This window comes from Protopterus annectens, chromosome 5.part1, assembly GCF_019279795.1.
Source record: "Protopterus annectens isolate FY-2018-M chromosome 5.part1, PAN1.0, whole genome shotgun sequence".
Classification (NCBI taxonomy): Eukaryota; Metazoa; Chordata; order Ceratodontiformes; family Protopteridae; genus Protopterus; species Protopterus annectens.
In genome coordinates, this window is record NC_056736.1 from 754,616,107 (window position 1) to 754,639,459 (window position 23,353).

Consider the following 23,353-nt stretch of genomic DNA (forward strand, 5'->3'; position numbering starts at 1 on the left):
AGACATTTTTAACCCCACTGGCTAGGAATGCAATCGCCTGATCACACCTACTCTACTCTTATATGCCCTAGCCTGTACTCTCAAACCTCAACAAATCTGAACTAGGTAAGCTGTCTCATAGCTACAATCATATTGCCAGGTTCGTCACTTGCTCCACCTATAGAATCCACCACTGCCAGAACCCTAAACAACTAGAGTGGCTAGAACTGCCCAGCTTAATTCAATTCAATCAACTTTTAATACCACCCTGAGGATACCCCCTCAATTAAACAATATTATTAAGCCATATAGCAACCCAAGATCCCTACGGTCAGACGATAAACTACTGGTCCAAACCCACAAAGCTAATAACTCTGCTGGTGAATCCCGGTTTGCGAACTTCATTGGCAAAACCTGGAATTTGTTGCCAAACTATATAACCCTACAATCCTCCTCTTAAAAAAACCTCAAACAGTATCCCTAAGTGAACTGGCTATGCCCATGTACCAACCCTGATTAAGTTATAAACTAACAGCATATTATAACTTGTAACTACGTCACCAAGCTCTGCTTCCAATCTGATGTCTCTTACTTTTAATTGTGTCTGTCCATGAGATTTGTGAGTCTCTACTAGGGAACACTACTAAGCCATTGCATATAATCACTTTGTTTTTATAATTGTTTGCTAACTTCTGCGTAATCTATATACGTTTGTCTATGTGGAGCTTTTCTCCCCAGGCCTCCGCTGAAAATGGAAATGTATCCAGTCAGACTATCCTGGTAAACAAATGTAAAATAAATAAAAATAAAAACGTTACGGTGATGTTAATCTTCATTCATTCTTTACTGATGGGACAGAGTCCCTAGCTACTTTATGTCCTGGGAGGCCCTATGGAAGGATGTTCCAGAGTACCATTGAACCAAGGGATGCTCTTCCCCCTGGAGACCAAATCCAATTTGTAATGAGTGATAAAGGTACGAGGGGTAGCCCAAGTTGTAGCTGCACAGATATCCACTGAAGCCCTTGAATGGAAAGCAACAGAAGTCGCCATTGATCTGGTTGAGTGTGCTTTGACCTTGTTCGGTAGAGGAATTTTATTATGTTGGTAGACAAAACATATACAATTTCTCAACCATGCGGATAAAGTTACCTAAGAAACAGACTTTCCCAATTTTGGCACTGAATAGGAAACAAATAACTGGTCAGATATATGTACTGATTTAGTTGTCTAGGTAAAAGTGTAATTGCCTATGTACACCCAGTAAATGACGGCAGTATTCTCCTTAGTTCTGTCTAGGTACAATCGTAATTGTCTATGTACACCCAGTAAATGACGGCAGTATTCTCCTTAGTTCTGTCTAGGTAAAATTGTAATTGTCTATGTACATCCAGTAAATGATGGCAGTATTCTCCTTAGTTCTGTCTAGGTACAATCGTAATTGTCTATGTACATCCAGTAAATGACGGCAGTATTCTCCTTAGTTCTGTCTAGGTAAAATTGTAATTGTCCATGTACATCCAGTAAATGACGGCAGTATTCTCCTTAGTTCTGTCAAGGTAAAATCGTAATTGTCTATGTACACCCAGTAAATGACGGCAGTATTTTCCTTAGTTCTGTCTAGGTAAAATTGTAATTGTCTATGTACATCCAGTAAATGACGGCAGTATTCTCCTTAGTTCTGTTTAGGTAAAATTGTAATTGTCTATGTACACCCAGTAAATGACAGCAGTATTCTCCTTAGTTCTGTCTAGGTACAATCATAATTGTCTATGTACACCCAGTAAATGACGGCAGTATTCTCCTTGGTTCTGTCTAGGTAAAATTGTAATTGTCTATGTACACCCAGTAAATGACGGCAGTATTCTCCTTAGTTCTGTCTAGGTACAATCGTAATTGTCCATGTACATCCAGTAAATGACGGCAGTATTCTCCTTAGTTCTGTCTAGGCAAAATTGTAATGGTCTATGTACACCCAGTAAATGACGGCAGTATTCTCCTTAGTTCTGGCTAGGTACAATCGTAATTGTCTATGTACATCCAGTAAATGACGGCAGTATTCTCCTTAGTTCTGTCTAGGTAAAATCGTAATTGTCTATGTACACCCAGTAAATGACGGCGGTATTCTCCTTAGTTCTGTCTAGGTACAATCGTAATTGTCTATGTACACCCAGTAAATGACGGCAGTAGTCTCCTTAGTTCTGTCTAGGTACAATCGTAATTGTCTATGTACACCCAGTAAATGACGGCGGTATTCTCCTTAGTTCTGTCTAGGTAAAATCGTAATTGTCTATGTACACCCAGTAAATGACGGCGGTATTCTCCTTAGTTCTGGCTAGGTACAATCGTAATTGTCTATGTACACCCAGTAAATGACGGCAGTAGTCTCCTTAGTTCTGTCTAGGTAAAATTGTAATTGTCTATGTACACCCAGTAAATGACGGCAGTATTCTCCTTAGTTCTGGCTAGGTACAATCGTAATTGTCTATGTACATCCAGTAAATGATGGCAGTATTCTCCTTAGTTCTGTCTAGGTAAAATTGTAATTGTCTATGTACATCCAGTAAATGATGGCAGTATTCTCCTTAGTTCTGTTAATTGTTTATGTACATCCAGTAAATGACGGCAGTATTCTCCTTAGTTCTGTCTAGGTAAAATCGTAATTGTCTATGTACACCCAGTAAATGACGGCAGTATTCTCCTTAGTTCTGTCTAGGTACAATTGTAATTGTCTATGTACACCCAGTAAATGACGGCAGTATTCTCCTTAGTTCTGTCTAGGTAAAACTGTAATTGTCTATGTACACCCAGTAAATGACGGCAGTATTCTCCTTAGTTCTAATTGTCTATGTACACCCAGTAAATGACGGCAGTATTCTCCTTAGTTCTGTCTAGGTACAATCGTAACTGTCTATGTACACCCAGTAAATGACGGCAGTATTCTCCTTAGTTCTATCTAGGTACAATCGTAATTGTCTATGTACATCCAGAAAATGACGGCGGTATTCTCCTTAGTTCTGTCTAGGTACAATCGTAATTGTCTATGTACATCCAGTAAATGACGGCAGTATTCTCCTTAGTTCTGTCTAGGTACAATCGTAATTGTCTATGTACACCCAGTAAATGACGGCAGTATTCTCCTTAGTTTTGTCTAGGTAAAATTGTAATTGTCTATGTACATCCAGTAAATGACGGCAGTATTCTCCTTAGTTCTGTCTAGGTACAATCGTAATTGTCTATGTACACCCAGTAAATGACGGCAGTATTCTCCTTAGTTCTGTCTAGGTAAAATTGTAATCGTCTATGCACACCCAGTAAATGACGGCAGTGTTCTCCTTAGTTTTGTCTAGGTACAATCGTAATTGTCTATGTACATCCAGTAAATGACGGCAGTATTCTCCTTAGTTCTGTCTAGGTACAATCGTAATTGTCTATGTACACCCAGTAAATGACGGCAGTATTCTCCTTAGTTTTGTCTAGGTAAAATTGTAATTGTCTATGTACATCCAGTAAATGACGGCAGTATTCTCCTTAGTTCTGTCTAGGTACAATCGTAATTGTCTATGTACACCCAGTAAATGACGGCAGTATTCTCCTTAGTTCTGTCTAGGTAAAATTGTAATTGTCTATGCACACCCAGTAAATGACGGCAGTGTTCTCCTTAGTTCTGTCTAGGTACAATCGTAATTGTCTATGTACACCCAGTAAATGACTGCGGTATTATCCTTAGTTCTGTCTAGGTACAATCGTAATTGTCTATGTACATCCAGTAAATGACGGCAGTATTCTCCTTAGTTCTGTCTAGGTAAAATTGTAATTGTCTATGTACATCCAGTAAATGACGGCAGTATTCTCCTTAGTTCTGTCTAGGTACAATCGTAATTGTCTATGTACATCCAGTAAATGACGGCAGTATTCTCCTTATTTCTGTCTAGGTAAAATCGTAATTGTCTATGTACACCCAATAAATGACGGCAGTATTCTCCTTAGTTCTGTCTAGGTAAAATTGTAATTGTCTATGCACACCCAGTAAATGACGGCAGTATTCTCCTTAGTTCTGTCTAGGTACAATCGTAATTGTCTATGTACACCCAGTAAATGACGGCGGTATTCTCCTTTATTTGAGAATCTAATAGTCCATTCTGAGATAAGTTTGGGCAGGAAGGAAGGGTTGGTCTGGAGTGAAACTCTGTCCTTATGAAAGACCATGAAAGGGCGGATTTCCAGGATAAGAACTTGATATTGCAAGTTGCAGCAGGTTCGAAAGGTGATAGTGTCAGGGATTACAGTACTAGTGTTAAACTCCAAAGTTTGATCGGTTCTTTGAAGAATGGTCTGATGTGCGAGACCCCTTTCAAGAAGGTTTTACATAGAAGATGGGAAATTAAGGATGCGTATTGGAATTCATTGTGGAAGTTTGAGATAGCAGCCAAATGTACACAAATGGTGGAGGCTGCCGCTCCTGAATGAAGAAGGCTTAACAAATAATCCAATACCCCACTAACAGGGGCTGAGCAAGGGTGTAGTTCCTTCTGTCGGGACCAGATAAGGAATCTCTTCACTTGCTAAGATAGATTTTCCTGGTGGATGGTTTGTGTGAAGCCATAAGAATGTTACGTACAGGGGAAAATGATGATAATAACCAGGCTCTCTCACCACGAAGCTGTAAAATCTCTTAGAAAGTCTGTGGAAGACTCAAGGTTCAAATAAATCAGCGTGAACAAATCGACAAAGCAAAAACAGTAGCTTCACTTTTCCAATAAAGAATCCAGTATATAGACACCAAAGAACTTTTATTGTTGTAAGCGCTTTCGCGTAGTCACCACTACGCTTCATCAGACAGTACACATAACATTTGAAACATCTATTTATACAGAAAAGTAAGAAAAGGCGCCAAATTAAAACAAATAAATTGTTCAATTTTTCAATTAAGTAATTAATTAAGAACTTTAGGTTAGTACACACTACTTAGAAAGAAAAGTCTCAAAATTCTAGGGTGAACAAAGCTATTCATGAACAATCTTCCAGCTGATAACCAAAACTAAAACATAAGGCTGACAGCGAGTGATAGTAGTAATAATAAATAACTAGATGAATGAATAAATAGATAAATTATCGTATATAGGTATGGAAAAGCACAGTATACACATAATAAAAGCCAATAAATGCACATAGTAAAATCGAGTAGAATGAGTTTAAAACAGAATGAATGTAGCAAGTAAATATTAGTAGATAAATACCTTGTATAATGAAATATAACTATTTATTTAAAGTAATAACTCATATATATTTATTTATTTGTTTATATTTATCTATTTAACAAGTGCAAAGATGGACTTAATCATAGCAGTAAAAATGAATTTTGTCTTACTCATAGTTATTTTAGAATATATGCAATATACATAATATAAATAATGAGATATGAAATATAAATATAAAATATGATTTTTAAAACATTAATAAAATGTCTATTAATAGATCAAATAATGATTAAGTCATATAAATATTCAATATTTAATGTAAAAAATTTAATATTTAATGTAAAAAATTTTTTTGGAAAAAATTTTGATATTAAATAGATATATACTATTACAAATGTATATTGATGTAAAAAATATATATATGTATATATAGTGGGTTATTCTGACACACAAATACAAATATATTTAACTATTAAAAATAATTAATAATTAATAGGCCATTATAAATATTAAATATTATAAATAAATACTATAAATAAATGAATAAATGAATATAAATATGCAATTCTGTAAACATGATGAGATGTATGCTAAAAATATGCTTAGATGCTAATGAAATACTGAAATTTAAAATTGATAGATTTATGTTGAATGAAGTGATACTAGTACAAAGGTCAATGCATATATGAATAGCTAAAAACTGGAAACTAAAAACTAAAGACCAAACACCAAAAGCCAGGACTGGAAGCCTATCTAGCTTCTAAAACAGACTTAATCGAAACTTGGTTATTAATACCAGGAGGTATATGTGCAGCCAATCTCAAAATCCATTTTAGTTCCTTGTTATTCAGAAGTAGTGAATTATCTCCACCTCTCTTGTTAAGTGTAGCTATTTCTAATACCCTAAACTCAAAACCATGAAGGGGGTATTCCAAGATGTGTTTCGCTAAAGCATTTAATTCGTTCTTCTTCTGAATATCATACAGATGGCCATATATCCTATCTTTTAGGCATCTTTTAGTGAGGCCAACATAAAAAGCTGAACAATTCTTACAGGTAGCAAGATAAATAAGGTTCTTGGTGCAACAATTAGCAAAAAACTTTGGTTGGAAGACAAAGTTCAATGTAGGGTGTTCAAACTCTATCTTTTTTGAGATAGAACCACATCTATTACAATTATAACAAGGAAATGTGCCTCTCTTGTGGCTAAATAGTACAGATGGGGTTTCAACTGTGCATTTATCATTGCATAATAGCTGTTTTAAATTCAGACTATTTTTAAACATAAAATGTGGCCTGGCACCTACCAATTGCTTAACAAAAGGGTCTATAATAAGTACTTTCCAGTTATTGTAAAAAATCCTCTTAATGTCATTAACAATACTGGTATAGTTTAAAATTACAGATACAGATTCATTATGTCTAATAAAATTTGTTCTTTTCCTGGTATGAACATGCTGATTCTCTAACAATGTATTATTGATTATGTTATTTCTGGTGGTTGTAACTAAGCCTGAATCATATCCTCTCTCCCTAAATAACATCTCTAGACGGTCTGCTTCAAAGTGTAAGGTATGTGTGTCATTACACAGTCTTTTTAGTCTAATAAATTGACTCTTAATGATACCAGGGAAGACATATCTGGGATGCATACTGTCAAAAGTTAAAAGTGTATTCCTCCAAGTTGGTTTCCTGTATAGTGTAGAACTGATAGTACCATCCTTGGTGATATTTAGTGTCACATCTACAAAATTTATGGATTTAGATGAACATTCCATAGTAAAATGCAAAAAAGTGGATGTACTTTCAAGATAGCTTAGGAACTTTCTAAAGTCAGTCTCAGTGCCTTCCCATATCATAAAAATATCATCCACAAAACGTTTGTAGACTTTTATCTGAGCAAACAGTGGGTGGGTGAATAGGCATTGGCGTTCCCATGCTAAAACAACCAGGTTGGAATAGGTGTTAGCACACGGGGTGCCCATTGCCACCCCCCATTTCTGTAAGTAATATTCATTCAGAAACATAAATACATTGTTATTTAAGACTACATCTAATAGTTGGCCTACAAGTAGCTGCCTATCACTTGAGAAGGACGTTTCTGTCACTAGTATTTCTCTTACAGCTTCAATGCCCAAATCATTAGGAATTGATGTGAAGAGATTTTTCACATCTAAGGTTATAAGAATGTATTCATGTTGGTGAATGGCCAGTTGTATCTCTGATAAACAGTCTAGCAGGTGATAGGTATCTTTTAAAATGGTAGTGAAAGAATCAACCACTGGTCTGAGTAAAAACTCTATAAAACAAGAAATATTGGCAGTGACCCAATGATCACCTGACACTATAGGTCTTAATGGAATAGGATGTACATTTTTATGAATTTTCGGGAGTCCCTTGATGATGGGTGTGGTGGGGTTATCTATCAATAGATAACTGTACATTTCTTCACTGATCTGTCTGCAAATAAATAAATCATATAATATGTCATGTACGTTCTTGATTATTGTATTAACTTCATATAGCTTCAATTTTACATAAGTTGTATCATCATTAAGCATGAGGTGCATGTTAAAATTATAGTCAGATGTATTTATCTTTTTTTTGTTTACGTACAGGGGAGGTGAAGTTATTCTGCCTAGCAATTACTGGAAGTGAAGAAACCAAGCTGTCAGCTTGAGACTGGACATGTCTGGATGCATCAACCCCTGAGGGTGCAAGATATTCCGGAGTTGGATCCAGATCCAGAATCCATGGTTGGTGTACTAGGTGAGGCCAAAGGAAGGGAAACCAAACTTTGGGGCCAATAGGGTGCAATGAGGATTACTCTGTTTCTCAACTGAAGGGCCTTCTTTAGAAACTGTGGGATCAGGGAAAGGTTAGGGAAAGCATAAAGAAGTCCTGTGCGCCAATCGTGTATTACAGCGTCCCTTGGGGACTCCCCCTGTGGGGGATTTGGGGCAAAGTAGCTGCTGCATTTGTGATTTGCTGGAGATGTGAATAGGTCGCAGCAAGGCTGGCCCCAGCGACCGAAGATTTTCGCAGCTATGGTTGAATTGAGGGACCACTCATGAGGCAGGAGGATGCATCTGCTCAGTTTGTCTGCAATCAAGTTGGAATTCCCAGGAATGTGTGTTGCTATCAGACAGCAGATGGAAGCTGTCACCCATTGCCAAATTCTCATGGCCTCTTGACACAATGGGTAGGACTTGATTCCTCCTTGTTTGTTGATATACCAGACCACCGACATACTGTCGGACTGGATAGCAATTGTCCCTGAAGGGAAGGCAGATTGTAATGCTTACTGCTCTCAGGTCTAGAGCACTGATATGCAGATTGGCCTCCAGTGGGGACCAAGTGCCTTGGACTGTCTTTCCCTGAAGAGCCCCCCCCAAATCAGGGAAGTGTCCGTGGTCACTATGGCCATGGGCTGAGATGGGGAGAAAGAGCGACTCCATAGGTTTTTTTCTGGCTTAATCTACAAAGTTAAATCTTGTTTGCATTGGTTTGTTATGCCGATCTGAAAGGACTCAGGATGATGTGAAAGGAACCACTGTGTTAGCAGGAGCCATTGAAGAAGCCTCATGTGTAGTCTCGCCAGGGGAATGATGCGAAGGGGACCACTGTGTTAGCAGGAGCCATTGAAGAAGCCTCATGTGTAGTCTCGCCAGGGGGATGATGCGAAGGGGACCACTGTGTTAGCAGGAGCCATTGAAGAAGCCTCATTTGTAGTTTCGCCAGGGGGATGATGCGAAGGGGACCACTGTGTTAGAAGGAGCCACTGAAGAAGTCTCATGGGTAGTCTTGCCAGGAGGATGATGCGAAGGGGACCAGTGTGTTAGAAGGAGCCACTGAAGGAGTCTCATGGGTAGTCTCGCCAGGGGGATGATGCGAAGGGGACAACTGTGTTAGAAGGAGCCGCTGAAGAAGTCTCATGTGTAGTCTCGCCAGGGGGATGATGCGAAGGGGACCACTGTGTTAGAAGGCGCCACTGAAGAAGTCTCATGGGTAGTCTTTCCGGGGAACTATTGTAACTGATGCTGCCATCGATCACTGAAGTTGGACTGCCTGACCTGGAACTTTGACCTGAAGGACTGCCCTGATTGTCCTGAGAGAGTATCACCCGGAGTTGGGACCTCAGTCTCTCTAATCTGTGATCTGGCAGGGAGACTAGGTAAGACTGAGTACTGAAAGTCGCTCCTACGAATTCCAAGGTTTGAGAAGGAATCAACTTGTACTTCTCCCTGTTTATTGAGAATCCAAGGTATTTTGCTAGTTTTAGAGTGTAATCTATGGCTTTAACCAGTAGAAGCTTGGGAAAGGTGGTAAGGAGCCAATCGTCTAAGTACAGAAACACTGAATCCTTGCAGTCTCAAGAGAGCTGTTACCACTGCCATGCATTTGGTGAACACTCTGGGTGCTGTAGAGAGCCCAAAGGCCAGTGCCCAGAATTGGTAATGATTGGCTCCCAGCCAGAAGCGAAGAAATCTTCTTGAGCGTTTGTATGTGGTAATACACATCCTGAAGATCTACTGAGCACATCCAATTGTCTTTCTCCAGGAAGGGTAGGATAGACTGAACCGTCACCATCCGGAATTTTGTTTGGTTGACAAATTTGTTCAGAATGCCGAGATACAAGATTGGTCTCCAGTCCCCTGTCTTTTTTGGTACTAAAAGAACTCTGACTAAAATCCAGATCCTATTTGGTCTGGTGGGACAGCTTGAATGACTCTCTTTGAGACAGCTTTCGTATTTCTTGAGCTGCTACTTCCCTTTGACTGGGTGGAACTACAGGAATGTGCCTTAATGGCTTTGGGCAAATATTGAAGGGTATGTGATAACCTCTGGCTACTATATTCTGCACCCAAGAATCTGTGGTTACTATTTGCCAGGCAGGATGGTGCAGAGAGAAATGTCCCCGACTGCCTCCAGAGGAAAGCAATTGGGCCGCTCTTCAGGAGCGCTGCTAGGGCTGTCCAGAGAAAGAATCTCTTGACCCCTGGTTATGCGGACCCCCTCTGCCTCTGTAGGGGCATCTTCCCAATGAGTTACCCCATCTGCCTCGGGGGTAAACTCACCACGTGCATCACGGAAAGGACCCTGGGATTTCTTGTGCCACATCTTTCCCACTCCTCTGATTCCTACAGTAGGATCGTTGGGGGGTGGAAAAACATACGCCCTCAGAAGACAGGGTGTTGCCATCCTTTTCACACCTAACGTGTCTTTCCCTTTCGGGCCAAAGAGGGAAGAAGCTTCCACTGGAGCCTTAAGAAAGGAAGACTTAAAGGGGTCCGCAAAGTCACAAAGGCACATCCAGGTGTGATCTCATGATAATGCCTGAACCCGCAGATCTAGCCACCCCTTCTGTAGTGAAAGATTAACCGCATGGACGAGTTGGATATAGATTCCAGGATCATAAGCTGCAAGGCAACTTTATCACGTACCTAGTCAGAAACTGCTATTGCTAAGGTTCCAGAGAGTTCCAAGGTCTCTTTGGAGCTTAGTAAAGTGTGCCAAGTAATTTAAGAACCGAATGGCAAAGTTTAATGAGGCAAACACTCACTTCCCTAATCTGTCTATCGCTTGAGCCTCCCTGTTTGGGGATGGACAGTATGGCTCACCTCGACAAACTCTTTCTTAGTGGCCACCTCCACCACCATAGCTTCTACTGGTAGGCCTTTGGAGCAGTGAGGACTTTCTTCCGGCAGGGACAGAATTTTGTCTGGTCTCCAGGGGACTGGTTCAACGGTATCAGGACTCCTCCATGCGCGCTGTATGAGTTGGACTAGCTTGTCTGCAGGTGAGGTAACCCAAGAAGTAGAGGGACGAGCATGAAAGCCTCCTCAGAGGTGGGGTTGGTGGGCTTCCAGCCACTCTGCTGTTTTAAGATTTCCAGTAAGTCTCCAAAGGAGACATCTTCAGGGAATGACTGTGGGGAACCCTCTCCCTTCATCGTAGTCCGCATCTTCGGTGAGCGACTTTAGGGGAGTCCACATACTTTGTCATCTGCAGTTCAGAGGGAGAATATATATGGTACTCCAACGCCGATGGTTTGCCTACAGAGGCAAGGGCCTCTCCATAACTTGGAAAGCTGGCCGGCCTGAGAGGCATGGGAGCCTGGAACACAAAGACAACCTCGGAACCGGTGTCACACCCCACTCCGATGAACCTGTGTCACACCCCGCTCCGATGAACCCACTCCCAAAGGAAGAAGCTCCAAGAGAACTTGGTGCTGCCAAGACTCCCAGAACCTTAGTGGATGGTGCCGTAGAAAACAAATTGGCACTGTACTAGGGGTCATAGTGCCATCAGCCCAGTCATGATCCCGAGGAAGGGTCAGCTCCAAATGAGTCGAAGACCAAAGGGTCAGCTCCGGAACCACAGTGAGGTCCACCAGTGGAACTGAAATAGGCTTCGGTGTGGGGTGCTTCGATACCTGCAAGGAGGTCAAAGGAGGAGAATATGCAGAAGTCCATGGAGAAAAACTCTCAACTCCGGTTGGGAGGGGAGTTTTGGAAGGTGTTGAGATCCCTCTGGCAGTCAAGCAGCTGATCCACAAGTCACACCACGTCCAATTCTGAGGCTCCTGGAGGAGTGGGTTCATATCCCCAATGCAGAATCGGGCTGTTGCAAGAAAGAGCTATATTGTTGTCCAAAGAATGGAAAGTACAGTTTTGTACCTACCATAAATGTAGATGTTCGAGGATTCCATTGCTGCAGTCCTTACTATTGGGTATAGTCCGCGTCCAGTCGGCCCGAATACCAGAGTATAAGGCTGACGTCGGTCAGGGCGCATTAGACTGACGTCAGTACGTCAGGGTACTAATGCGCATGACCGACGTCATATCCTCAGTCTTTTCTTGCCCCAGATGTCAGAAGACCCTAGAAAGACAAGTCCCAAAATACCTGCACCAAAAACATGTGCAATATATACAAGAATATATACAAAAATATAAGCATGTAAACTCACCTACACAACCACCCCTAAACACAGAGGGGAAGGAGGGAGGGTAAATTGGACTGCAGCAATGGAATCCTCGAACATCTACATTTATGGTAGGTACAAAACTGTACTATGTTCTTCGTCTTCCATTGCTGCAGTCCTTACTATTGGGTAGAATCCCAAAGCAGAGGTAAGGGAGGCTGGCAAATCATAAAGATGTAGGAGCTGACAACATGCCTTGCAAAACAGCTGTGGCAAAACCAGCCCTAGACTTAGAGTAGATAGGAAGGTGATAATGCTTAGAGAAAGTATGCACTGAACTCCAAGTAGCTGCTTCCAAAATATCCTTAGTTGCCACCCCCCTTAGAAATGCTGTTGAAGTGGCAGTAGCCCTAGTGGAATGAGGCCTAATCCCAGCTGGAATCTCCTTGCCATGATGGGAATAACAAAATGCAATGCAAAAGCCAATCCACCTAGAAATAGTTTGTTTTGACACAGGCTTGCCCTGTGAACTCAAAGCAAAAGAAACAAACAACTGCTGAGACTGCCTAAAATCCTTAGTCCTGCTTAAATAATAACGCAATTGCCTGTGTACATCTAAAGTGTGCAAAATCTTTTCCCCTTTATTTTGAGGGTCTGCATAAAACGTAGGCAAATGAATAGTTTGGTTTAAAGCCACACTAGAAACCACCTTAGGCATAAAGGAAGGATTAGTACGTAATGATACCCTATCCTTATGGAAAATCAAAAGGGCTCTACTGCCATAAGGGCCTGCAACTCAGACACCCTTCTTGCAGAAGTAATAGCCAACAGAAAAGCAGTCTTCCATGACAAGTATTTCAATTCAGCAGTAGCTGCAGGCTCAAAAGGTTGTAGAGTAAGTTTTTCCAACACAAAATTGAGATCCCAAGCAGGAGTAGGAGCTCTACGTGGGGTCTTATATTCTTTGCCCTCTAAGAAACTGCTTGAACAAAGGATGCGAAAACAAAGGTGGGTCACAATCATAGTGAGCTGAAATTGCTGCAGCATGAATCTTAATGGAAGAGAAGGACAAACCTTTGTCCAATAACTCAGTAAGATATTGAAGAGCCACACTCAAATTAGGCTCTGAAATCTCCAAATTCTTTGCTGTACTCCAAAATAAAAACTCTTCCATTTTTCTGCGTACACTCTCCTTGTACTAGGTCTTCTAGCTTCCATAATCACATTTAAAACTTGTTGAGGAAGTTGAGACCTGCTGTGTTTCAACACAGAATATGCCAGGCTGTTAGATGAAGAGAGTGAAGCTTGACATTGAGCAGATGACCGTCCTTCTGAGATAACAGATGAGGAATCAGAGGTAAAGGCCATGGAGGCTTCTTTACCAGACTCCGTAGTAGTGGGTACCAGTGTTGCCGAGGCCAATCTGGAGCTATCAAAATCATCCTTGGCCTGTCTTGTCTGACCTTTAATAGTACCTTTGGAAGAAGAGGCAGAGGTGGAAAGGCATACACATGAAGGTTTTTCCAACTGAAAGACAGAGCATCCACTTTCCAAGCTGTGTGATGAAACCCCTTTGTGCAATACTTTGGCAGCTGGTGGTTTAGTGGAGAAGCGAACAGATCTATGTCTGGAGTTCCCCATGACACTGTCAATTTCTGAAATACATGAAGATCCAGTTTCCACTCGTGGGGATCCATGATTTGTCTGCTTAACACATCTGCTAAGGAGTTCTGTGCTCCTGGCAGAAACCTTGCCTGAAGAGTTAGTTGCAAGCTTAGCGCAGTCTCCCATAAAATCATTGCTTGCCTGCATAGAGGATAAGAATGTGTTCCCCTTGCTTGTTGATGTACCACATGACAGTTGTGTTGTCTGTTAGAATCAACACCTGCCCTGGAAGAAGTAACTCCTTGAAAGCCATTAATGCAAACTGGACTGCTAACATCTCCTTCATGTTGATATGTAGATGCTGTAGTCTGGCAGGCCACTTGTCTTGTATCCACTTTCCATTTAGATGAGCTCCCAAGCAATGTCCGAGGCATCTGTCGTTAAAATCTGACTTGCCTCTGGCCGGGTCACAGAGAGTCCCTTGTTTAGGTGACATTCCTGAGCCCACCACAAGAATTCTTTTGAAGGCAAGGTATTATTTGAATGACAGTGTCCAAATCCTGGCAGTGCTGTGTCCATACATTTTGAGATACCATTGTAGCTTCCTCATATGCAGTTTGGCATTGGGAAGCACCAGAATACAAGATGCCATGAACCCTAATGCTTGAAGGACTGTCCTTGCAGTCAGCACGGACTGATGAGATAGTTGATGGAAGTAAAGTGACAGACTCTTTTGTTTGTCCGGGGTTAAAAAGGCCATCTGGGCTGCTGTATTCAGTCTCACACCCAGAAAGCACATGTCTTGAGAGGGTACTAGACTGGACTTTATTTCGTTCACAGAATACCCTAGGCATCTTAGCACTGCTATAACATATTCCAGATGCTGTAGAAGTTCTTCCTTTTCTTGAGCCAGAATCAGGCAGTCGTCCAAGTAAGGATAGATTTGAATTCCTTGAAGCCTGAAGTAAGCTATCACTGGAGCCAGAACCTTTGTGAATACTCTGGGCAGTAGATAAGCCAAAGGGCAATGCAGAGAACTGATAATGAGAATTTCCAGCTCGAAACCGCAGATACTTCCTGCAACTTAGCCTTATAGGCACATGAAGGTAAGCTTCCTTGAGATCTAAAGTTACCATCCAGTGATCTTTGCCCAGCAGAGGTAAAAGCTGTTGTAACGTCAACATCTTGAACTTGGGAATGTCCAGAAAAGTGTTGAGGAGAGATAAATCCAAAATTGGTCTCCACGTGTTCCCCTTCTTTGGTACTAGGAACAGGCGAGAATAAAATCCTAGGCCCCTTTCTGATACAGGGACTGGCTGAATGGCCCCCATCTGGAGTAACTGAGAAACTTGCTTGTGAGCCTCCTTTCTTTGTGGAGGAGGAACGTCTGGCATGCCTTTGAAAGGGGCATTGTATGGAAATAAAATCTGTAACCGTGGTGAATGATATCCAACACCCATTTGTCTTGAGTAATTAAATCCCAATTTTCTTTGAAAAGAGACAGTCTTCCTCCCAAAGGAGCTGCCAGACGAGAATCTACTGGCAGCTGAAAAGACAGGTCATTGGGTCTGTTTACGAAAGGACTGACCCCTGCCCTCACCAGAAGTCTGAGCAGGTGAACTCCCTGTTCTAGGCCTAAAAGAACCTTGAGCCCTGCCCCTACCACGTCTAGACCTACCCCTAGACTGGGAATCATAAGCAGGATATGTCCACCCCTTAGCAGGCCAATTTCTACTAAACTTCGGTGGCTGCACCTGCAAAAATCTTTAACAGTTTGCATAGACTTAGCTTTGTCCTCCATTTTCTTTAAAACTGCTTCCACAGGCGATCCAAACAACACATCAGACTGTAAAGGAGCATCCAAAATCCTTGTCTTAACATGCTCAGCTAAATTCTGATCCTTCAACCAGGCATGCCTGCGAAGAACAGAACTAGTAGCAGCCACCCTCGAGGAGGCCTGTACAGCATCAAAACCACATTGCAAAGAATGCTTACCCACTTGCTCAGACACATGAACCAAGTCCAGCAACTCTTTACACTCAATACCTTCCGCCAAAGCATCCACCTTAGATTTTAATTGTGAAAGGAGATAATTCTGATATTTTAGCATGTGAAACTGACAATTCAACGCTCTCATGGCTAGAGTGGAAGAAGTATACACTTTCTTTCCCCACCTATCCAAGGCCCTTGCCTCTTTATCAGTGGGAACAGGATTTTTAACCACAGAAGCCTTAACACCTTTAGGCCCTTGTGAAATAGTTTCTGGGTCCGCCCTAGGACTCTTAAACAAATACTTATGAGCTTCGGGCACCCTATAATACCTATCAGGCTTAACAGGAGCAGGAGGCAAAGAGTCAGGATTCAGGAAGCCTCTGCAAAACATCTTCCACCACATTCAACACAGGAAGAATAGCTAAGGGCCTATGCTGGGGCAAAACAAGAATTCCCTAAGCCTTTTCCTGGAATCAGAGTAATCCTGGCCTTCCCATTTAAAGTGCTCCCTCATGGAATGCAGAGTCTCTGAAAATGAGAAATCCTCAGGAGGAGAAGCTGTAGGAGTGGAATCATCCACATCAGAATCAGAATAAGTAGGATACTCCTGTAAGTCTTCCGCAGAAGACTCTGAAGCCTCTGAACACTGTTCAAAACTATCAAACTCCGGGTCCACCCTAGGCCTCTTATCAGGCGGGGGCATAGAACCTCTAATCATAGTAATCAAATCTTCTGCCATTTTAAGCATATGTTTCTTAGGTACAGAACCCGAAATGCTAGGAGAAGCCCCCACTGAAGCTGAACTAGGCCTACCTCTCAAAGAAGTTTTGGCAACAGAAGGAGAGGCTCTAACTACCTTGGGAAGAGAGGGAAGAACAGTTCCCTGAGAAGCCCCCTCAGCCTGGCCTACCTCCTGAGAAGGCACATCCTGTAACAGTAAAGTTTCTGCCTGAGACTCCATGGAAACTCCTGGCAAAACCTCTGGCTCCACTGAGCCTTCTAAAGAACCGACGTCCGGGACTGCCGGTTCATCAACCCTAGGCTTCACTGTTTTGTCCTTGCGCTTCTTGGACGAAGCGGGCGCCGGAGCATCCGACGGCATTTTATAATTGCAACGCTTCCCAAACACTAACCTGGCACAGTCTAACCTCCTCTTAATAGTGCGTTTGTTAAACCTAGCACAAGAGCGGCAACCAACAACGTCGTGCTCAGGCCCTAAACAAGGTATACACAAGGTATGGTAATCCCTATGAGGTATCTGTTTCCCACAAGAAATACAGTTATTCACTTTTTCTGACATCCGTAAAATACTGAGGCAAGAAAAAACCAAAATGTTCCCCAACGGGGTACTTAGCCAACTCTGTTTCGGTCTGAAACTCCGGTTTCGGAAATATTTCAGAACGCCAACCTGCACTCGCAAAACTGCTTCTGCATCGGACCATGCGGCAAAAAAGACTGAGGATATGACGTCGGTCATGCGCATTAGTACCCTGACGTACTGACGTCAGTCTAATGCGCCCTGACCGACGTCAGCCTTATACTCTGGTATTCGGGCAGACTGGACGCGGACTATACCCAATAGTAAGGACTGCAGCAATGGAAGACGAAGAACATCTGCCATAGGGGAGGAGCAGTTTTTCATATTGGCACCGTGGTCTCAGGACCAGTGAGATGTATAGGGAGAGGGGAGGTGACCGGTGTTGGGTGTACTATTGTTGGTGGCGAATAGCATGCGACTGAGATGGAAGATAAAGACATGGTCTGTACAGTGGACATTATCGGTACCGTGGCTGGTGCCGGAGGCAGTGTCACTGAAGTGGATAATCCAGGTCTTGGAACAGAGGACGGCACAGTGGTGGGAGGATGGTGCCAATTTAGGGACTTTTGGTTTTGGCTCGGAAGACTTTTTGTCACTAGCATATGGTGAAGAGGCAACGGAGTGACTTCTTTTGTGTTCTTTCTTTGGAAGGGTTGAGCCCTCTGACTCAGAAAGAGCCTCTGAAAAAGGAGTTTTTAAAAAGCCTTTTAATAGCTTATTCTTCTGCTCGTTTAGGGTATGACAACTGAACCCTTTATAAATTTCGCATGGAGGTTGGGTAGAGAGGTGCGGAATACCCAGGCAGTAAACACATGATGAATGAGTGCCCAAATTAGGCATTTTGCGACTGCACTGGTTGCATTGTTTAAAACCTGCTGTCCCTTTCTTTTCAGATATGGCGGGAACTTACAGCAAAATTCACTATAAAACAGTAAAGACAAAAGTACACACTCTACATATCGACAGAATAGGGAGGAAAAACAGAAGAGCTGCTTTTTTTTTTTAAAAAGAGAAGAAAGGTAAAAAGGAAAAAATACCAACAATGGTATTTAGACCATCTCAAGAGGTAAGGGGAACGAAGGTAGAGAGTGGGAAGGCCTGTATCAACGATGGTACTGAGATGACCAAGTTGGTAAGGAAAGCAAGAAAAGCATTCAATAGGGGGCAAACGTTTAGCAACTAATGAGATAAGGAATTACAGAAGTAATAAAACTTTGGAAAGGTTTTAAGAATAATAAAGTTTTATAGTACTTACCGGAGAGTTGGCTTGAGACAGCTTGATATCTATGCGGCACACGAGGTCTGAGTTAACAGGGAAAGGGGAGCTATGGGCAAAGCTTAGCTCAAGAGTTTTTTGGCTGGCACGAGCTTGTTATAGGCCGACTCGGTTCAGAGGACAGAACCGACACATATATACACATACAAGTAATTTTGAAAGAGCTTGGCGGCCTCAGCATAAGCAACAAGCATCAAAGCTTCCTGACAACTATTCCTCAACACAATGGGAATACTTCGAAATCCACTTACTACTTTCAACCTTAGTAATCACAGAAAATTAGGGATCTTAACCATTTATTACCCATGCTGCAGTGCCAGCTTCACAAAACCCTTCCTCTCTTTCAGGATTACACAGTTTTTCCCGGATGTACAATTCAGTGATTCCGCAGCTCCACCAACAACTATCACAACAGCATTTCCAGTGCCACTTTTGGAGAGGATGTAGTCGAGAGTGTCACGGTTCACAGGGCATATGCCTACAATAAAAGCAGCTGCATTAATCCAAAACAGATCCAAGCACACAGGCAGAACAGTACTGACGAACATCTTTTATAAAACAGTCAAATGAGCACAAGTCTCAACTGCATAACATTTCCCAATGACAAATTACTGTAAATGTTAATCATGATACTGTGGTCTGTTACTCAATAAAGATAACAAACATGAAAAAATATAGCAACTTTAGTAAGTACAACCAATGAATTACAGTATGTTGTAAATGCTCTGACTTTTGTCACATTACAAAGGTGTACAGTGGATATAAAAAGTGTGCACACCCCTGTAAAAAGGCAAGTTTTTGTGATATAAAAAATGACACCACAATAAATCAATTCAAAACTTTTTCCACTTTTAATGTGACCTATAACCTGTACAATTCAATTGAAAAACAATCTGTTAGGGGAAAAATATAAAAAATAAAAAATGTACAATAAGCTGGTTGCATAAGTGTGCACACACAAACTAATTGAAGCACCTTTTGACTTGATTACAGCCTTCAGTCTTCTAGGGTAGGAGTCTATCAGCAGAATGCATCTTGACTTGGCAATATTTGCCCACTATTCCTTGCAAAAGCACTCCAAATCTGTCAGACTGAGAGGGCATCTCTTGTGCACTGCCCCCTTCACGTCACCCCACAGATTTTCTATTGGATTTAGTTCTGGGCTCTGGCTGGGCCATTCCAAAACTGTAATTTTCTTCTGGTGAAGTCATTCTTTTGTTGATTTGGAAGTATGCTTGGGGTCATTGTTGTGTTGAAAGGTGAAATTCCTCTTCATCTTCAGCTTTCTAGCAGACACCTGAGGGTTTTGGGCCAAAAGTGACTGGTACTTGGTCCCCTCCACCTTGACTAAAGCCCCAGTTCCAGCTGAAGATAAACAACCCCAACGCATGATACTGCCACCACCATGCTTCACTGTGAGGATGATGTTCTTTTGGTGATGCGAAGTGTTGTTTTTGTGCCAAACGTACCTTTTGGAATTGTGGCCAAAAAGGTCAGCCTTGGTCACATCAGACCATAGCACATTTTCCCACATGCTTTTGGGAGATTTGATGTATGTTTTGCAAATTTTAGCCAGGCGTGGATGCTTTTCTGTGTAAGAAAAGGCTTCCATGTTGCAACCCTACTCCATTGCCAAGACATATGGAGGGTTGTCATATGTAGTATACAACCAATACTTGCCAGAAATTCCTGCAGCTCCTTCAGTGTTGCTGTAGGTCTCTTGGCAGCCTCCCTGACCAGTTTTCATCTTGGCATTTCATCAATTTTGGAGGGATGTCAAGTTCTTTGCAACATCATTGTTGTTTCATATTTTCTCCACTTTTTGATGACCGTCTTCACTGTGTTCCACGGTATATCCAATGCTGTGGAAATTTTTTGTACCCTTCTCCTGGCTGATCCCTTTCAACAATGAGATCACTTTGATGTTTTGTAAGCTCTCTGTGAATCGTACCTTTTGCTGTAGCAGGCAACTGAATAAATGTCAGGAAAATCCTACTAGGACAGCTGAACTTTATCTGGGGTTAATCAGAGTCTCTAATTGATGGTAGGTGTGTACCCAAGAAGACTGAATGCTGTAATTAAATCAAAAGGTGCTTCAACGCAGTATTTGTTTAAGGGTGTGCACACACATGCAACCAGCTTATTGTACGTTTTTTATTTTTTTATATATTTTTCCCCTAACAGATGTGTTCGTTTTTCAATTGAATCGTACAGGTTACATTAAAGGTGGGAAAAGTTTCAAAATGCTTTATTGTGGTCTCATTTTTTATATCATAAAAAAACAGGCATTTTAACAGGGATGTGTACACTTTTTATATCCACTGTACATCTACCTAGCACACTAACAGGTATGCCTTCTGTGATTTGTGTATTTCAGTTATGTCTGTATTAGACCTTAGTACATTAAATGTAGTTTATATTTAACCAGGGTAATCTCACTCCCAGGGACTGCATGCCTCCACAGCTGCAGTCTCGGCATGCTCAGGGATTGCATGCCTCCCCAGTTGCAGTCTCGGCTCCCCAGCTGCAGTCTTGGCATGTCCAAGGACTGCAGGTCTCCACAGCTGCAGTCTCAGCATGCCCAGGGACTGGACGCCTCCACAGCTGTAGTCTCAGCATGCACAGAGACTGCACTCCTCAGCTGCAGTTTCTGCTCCCCAACTGAGTCTCTGCATGCCCAGGGACTGCGAGCTGCAGTTTTGGCATGCATATCAAATACAGTAATGCTAATGATGTGGTCTAGCCTCAATAAGTGTATAGCTACACTTCAGAATTATGTTTTATGTGAAATGCAAACCACTGTAGTCATACATTCAGCATTAAACTCACCAGCTTAAATATAAACCCCTATGTCACTAGATGGGTTGCAAACTGGCTCAAGGACAGAACCCATATGGTTAGAATTGCTGGGGCCATGTCAGACTCCAAACCAGTTACAAGTGGCGTCCCACAAGGCTCAGTCCTGGGACCTCTCTTGTTCGGTATATATTTCTCGGAGGTACAGGCCGACACGGAAGGACTTTGGCTGACCAAGTTCGCAGATGACTGCAAACTAGGCGCCATAATCGACTCTCCAGCCGACACAAGCATCCTCCAAAAGAGCTTCATAGAAACAGACAACTGGTGCCAGAGCCATGGCCTCAAGCTAAACGCCAAAAAGTGTATAGTCATCACCTTTGGCAAAAACAAAGTACCCACACATTACCACATAAGTGGTAATCCATTAAGTACGAAAGTAGTAATTAGGGACCTGGGGACCCAAGTTGATAGCAATCTCTCATTTGAAAACCACGTGGCCAAAGTGGTTAGAAAAACATTTTATATAGCCCACCTAATCATGAAGGGATTCACATCTAGATCAGGGGAGGTCATCGTGCCTCTTTACTCATCCCTCATCAGGCCCATAATTGAGTACAATACCCCTTTTGGGATGTACCTTACCAGACACCTGCAGCAACTGGAAAGACCCCAAAAGTACCTCACCAAGAGGATCAAAGGGCTCAAACAGATGCCATATGCTGCCTGGTTAAAGAAACTCCAGCTCTACTCAGTGGCATACCACCTGCTCAGAGGCAATCTGTGCCTGACATATAAAGCCATGTCCAACCCAGAATTAATGGACATGCTGCACCTCAGAAAATCCAAATCCCATCGAGCTACGTGCTCGAGAGACTTGAACCTCAGCACTGAAATAAATAGGACATGCTGGAGGGACAGATTCATAACCCAGAAGCTCCCTTCACTCTGGAATAAAATCCCAGACCAGGTTAGGCAGAGTCCCTCATTGACTCTTCAACAGGAATCTTGATGAGTTGATGGGAGATCGTAGGTTTACCCCGGGTATCACTTCTGTGTCACTGTTAGACAGAGGCACAGTATACTAACCTCGAAAAAGGGCATAGCAAAATTCATTTAAAATGGGTGGCGAAAGCCAAACACACTCTGGCTAGGCTTATAAATGCCCTAGGGCAGATAGCCTAGTATGAACCTATGTATATCGGACTGGCACTGCAGCTCAAGGAGTTTACCAGCAGCACTACATCTTCCTACAAAGCATAAGTAACATCCTGCTCTGTGATCCACTGTCAAAATGTCTGTCTACACAAGGAGCAGGAGTTTATCACCCCCCCATCCCCGGTCTACTTACAGTCTAATGACTGCATAATAAAAGGCAACTACGCACTGAAAGTAGGCTGCTGATCAGTCAACTACAAAATCATGCTCATCAGTTGTCCGTGTATAAAGGCGCACACTTTGTCTATTCAAACAATAATGCTGGGGCAGCAGCATGATTAACAGAGCAAATGTTACACACCAGCCCAACTTCTGGCCACCCAGCAGCAGGAATGTAACTAAAAGCAATACAGCCAACAACACCGAAACTGCAGTGCAGCAGGAGTGTAATCAGCCAACACAACACCGACACTGCAGTGCAGCAGGAGTGTAATCAGCCAACACAACACTGACACTGCAGTGCAGCAGGAGTGTAATCAACCAACACAACACCGACACTGCAGCAGGAGTGTAATCAGCCAACACAACACCGACACTGTAGTGCAGCAGGAGTGTAATCAGCCAACACAACACAGACACTGTAGTGCAGCAGGAGTGTAATCAGCCAACACAACATTGATACTGCAGTGTAGCAGGAGTGTAATCAGCCAACACAACACCGATACTGCAGTGCAGCAGGAGTGTAATCAGCCAACACAACACCGATACTGCAGTGCAGCAGGAGTGTAATCAGCCAACACAACACCGACACTGCAGTGCAGCAGGAGTGTAATCAGCCAACACAACACCGACACTGCAGTGCAGCAGGAGTGTAATCAGCCAACACAACACCGACACTGCAGTGCAGCAGGAGTGTAATCAGCCAACACAACACCGATACTGCAGTGCGGCTTTAAACATAGACACCATCTGCCTAATTTGGTGGCAGCTCAGCAGAATGTTAAAGAACCTGCTCAGCAGAATGTTAAAGAACCTATCAGAGAGTACAAGAAGATGTCAGGTGCCCTTGCCAAATTTCCCTTAGGTATATAAATACCACTTCTG

General features: G+C 42.4%; 1 protein-coding gene across 1 annotated transcript in view; it reads right to left on the minus strand.

Moving 5' to 3' along the window:
- Positions 1-23,353, minus strand: part of LOC122803271 (diacylglycerol O-acyltransferase 2-like) — a 624,533-nt gene that overhangs the window by 148,044 nt on the left and 453,136 nt on the right. Inside the window, exon 6 of the mRNA XM_044072861.1 lies at positions 18,599-18,773. Coding sequence (XP_043928796.1) covers positions 18,599-18,773 — 175 coding nt within the window. The remainder of the gene's footprint in view (positions 1-18,598; positions 18,774-23,353) is intronic.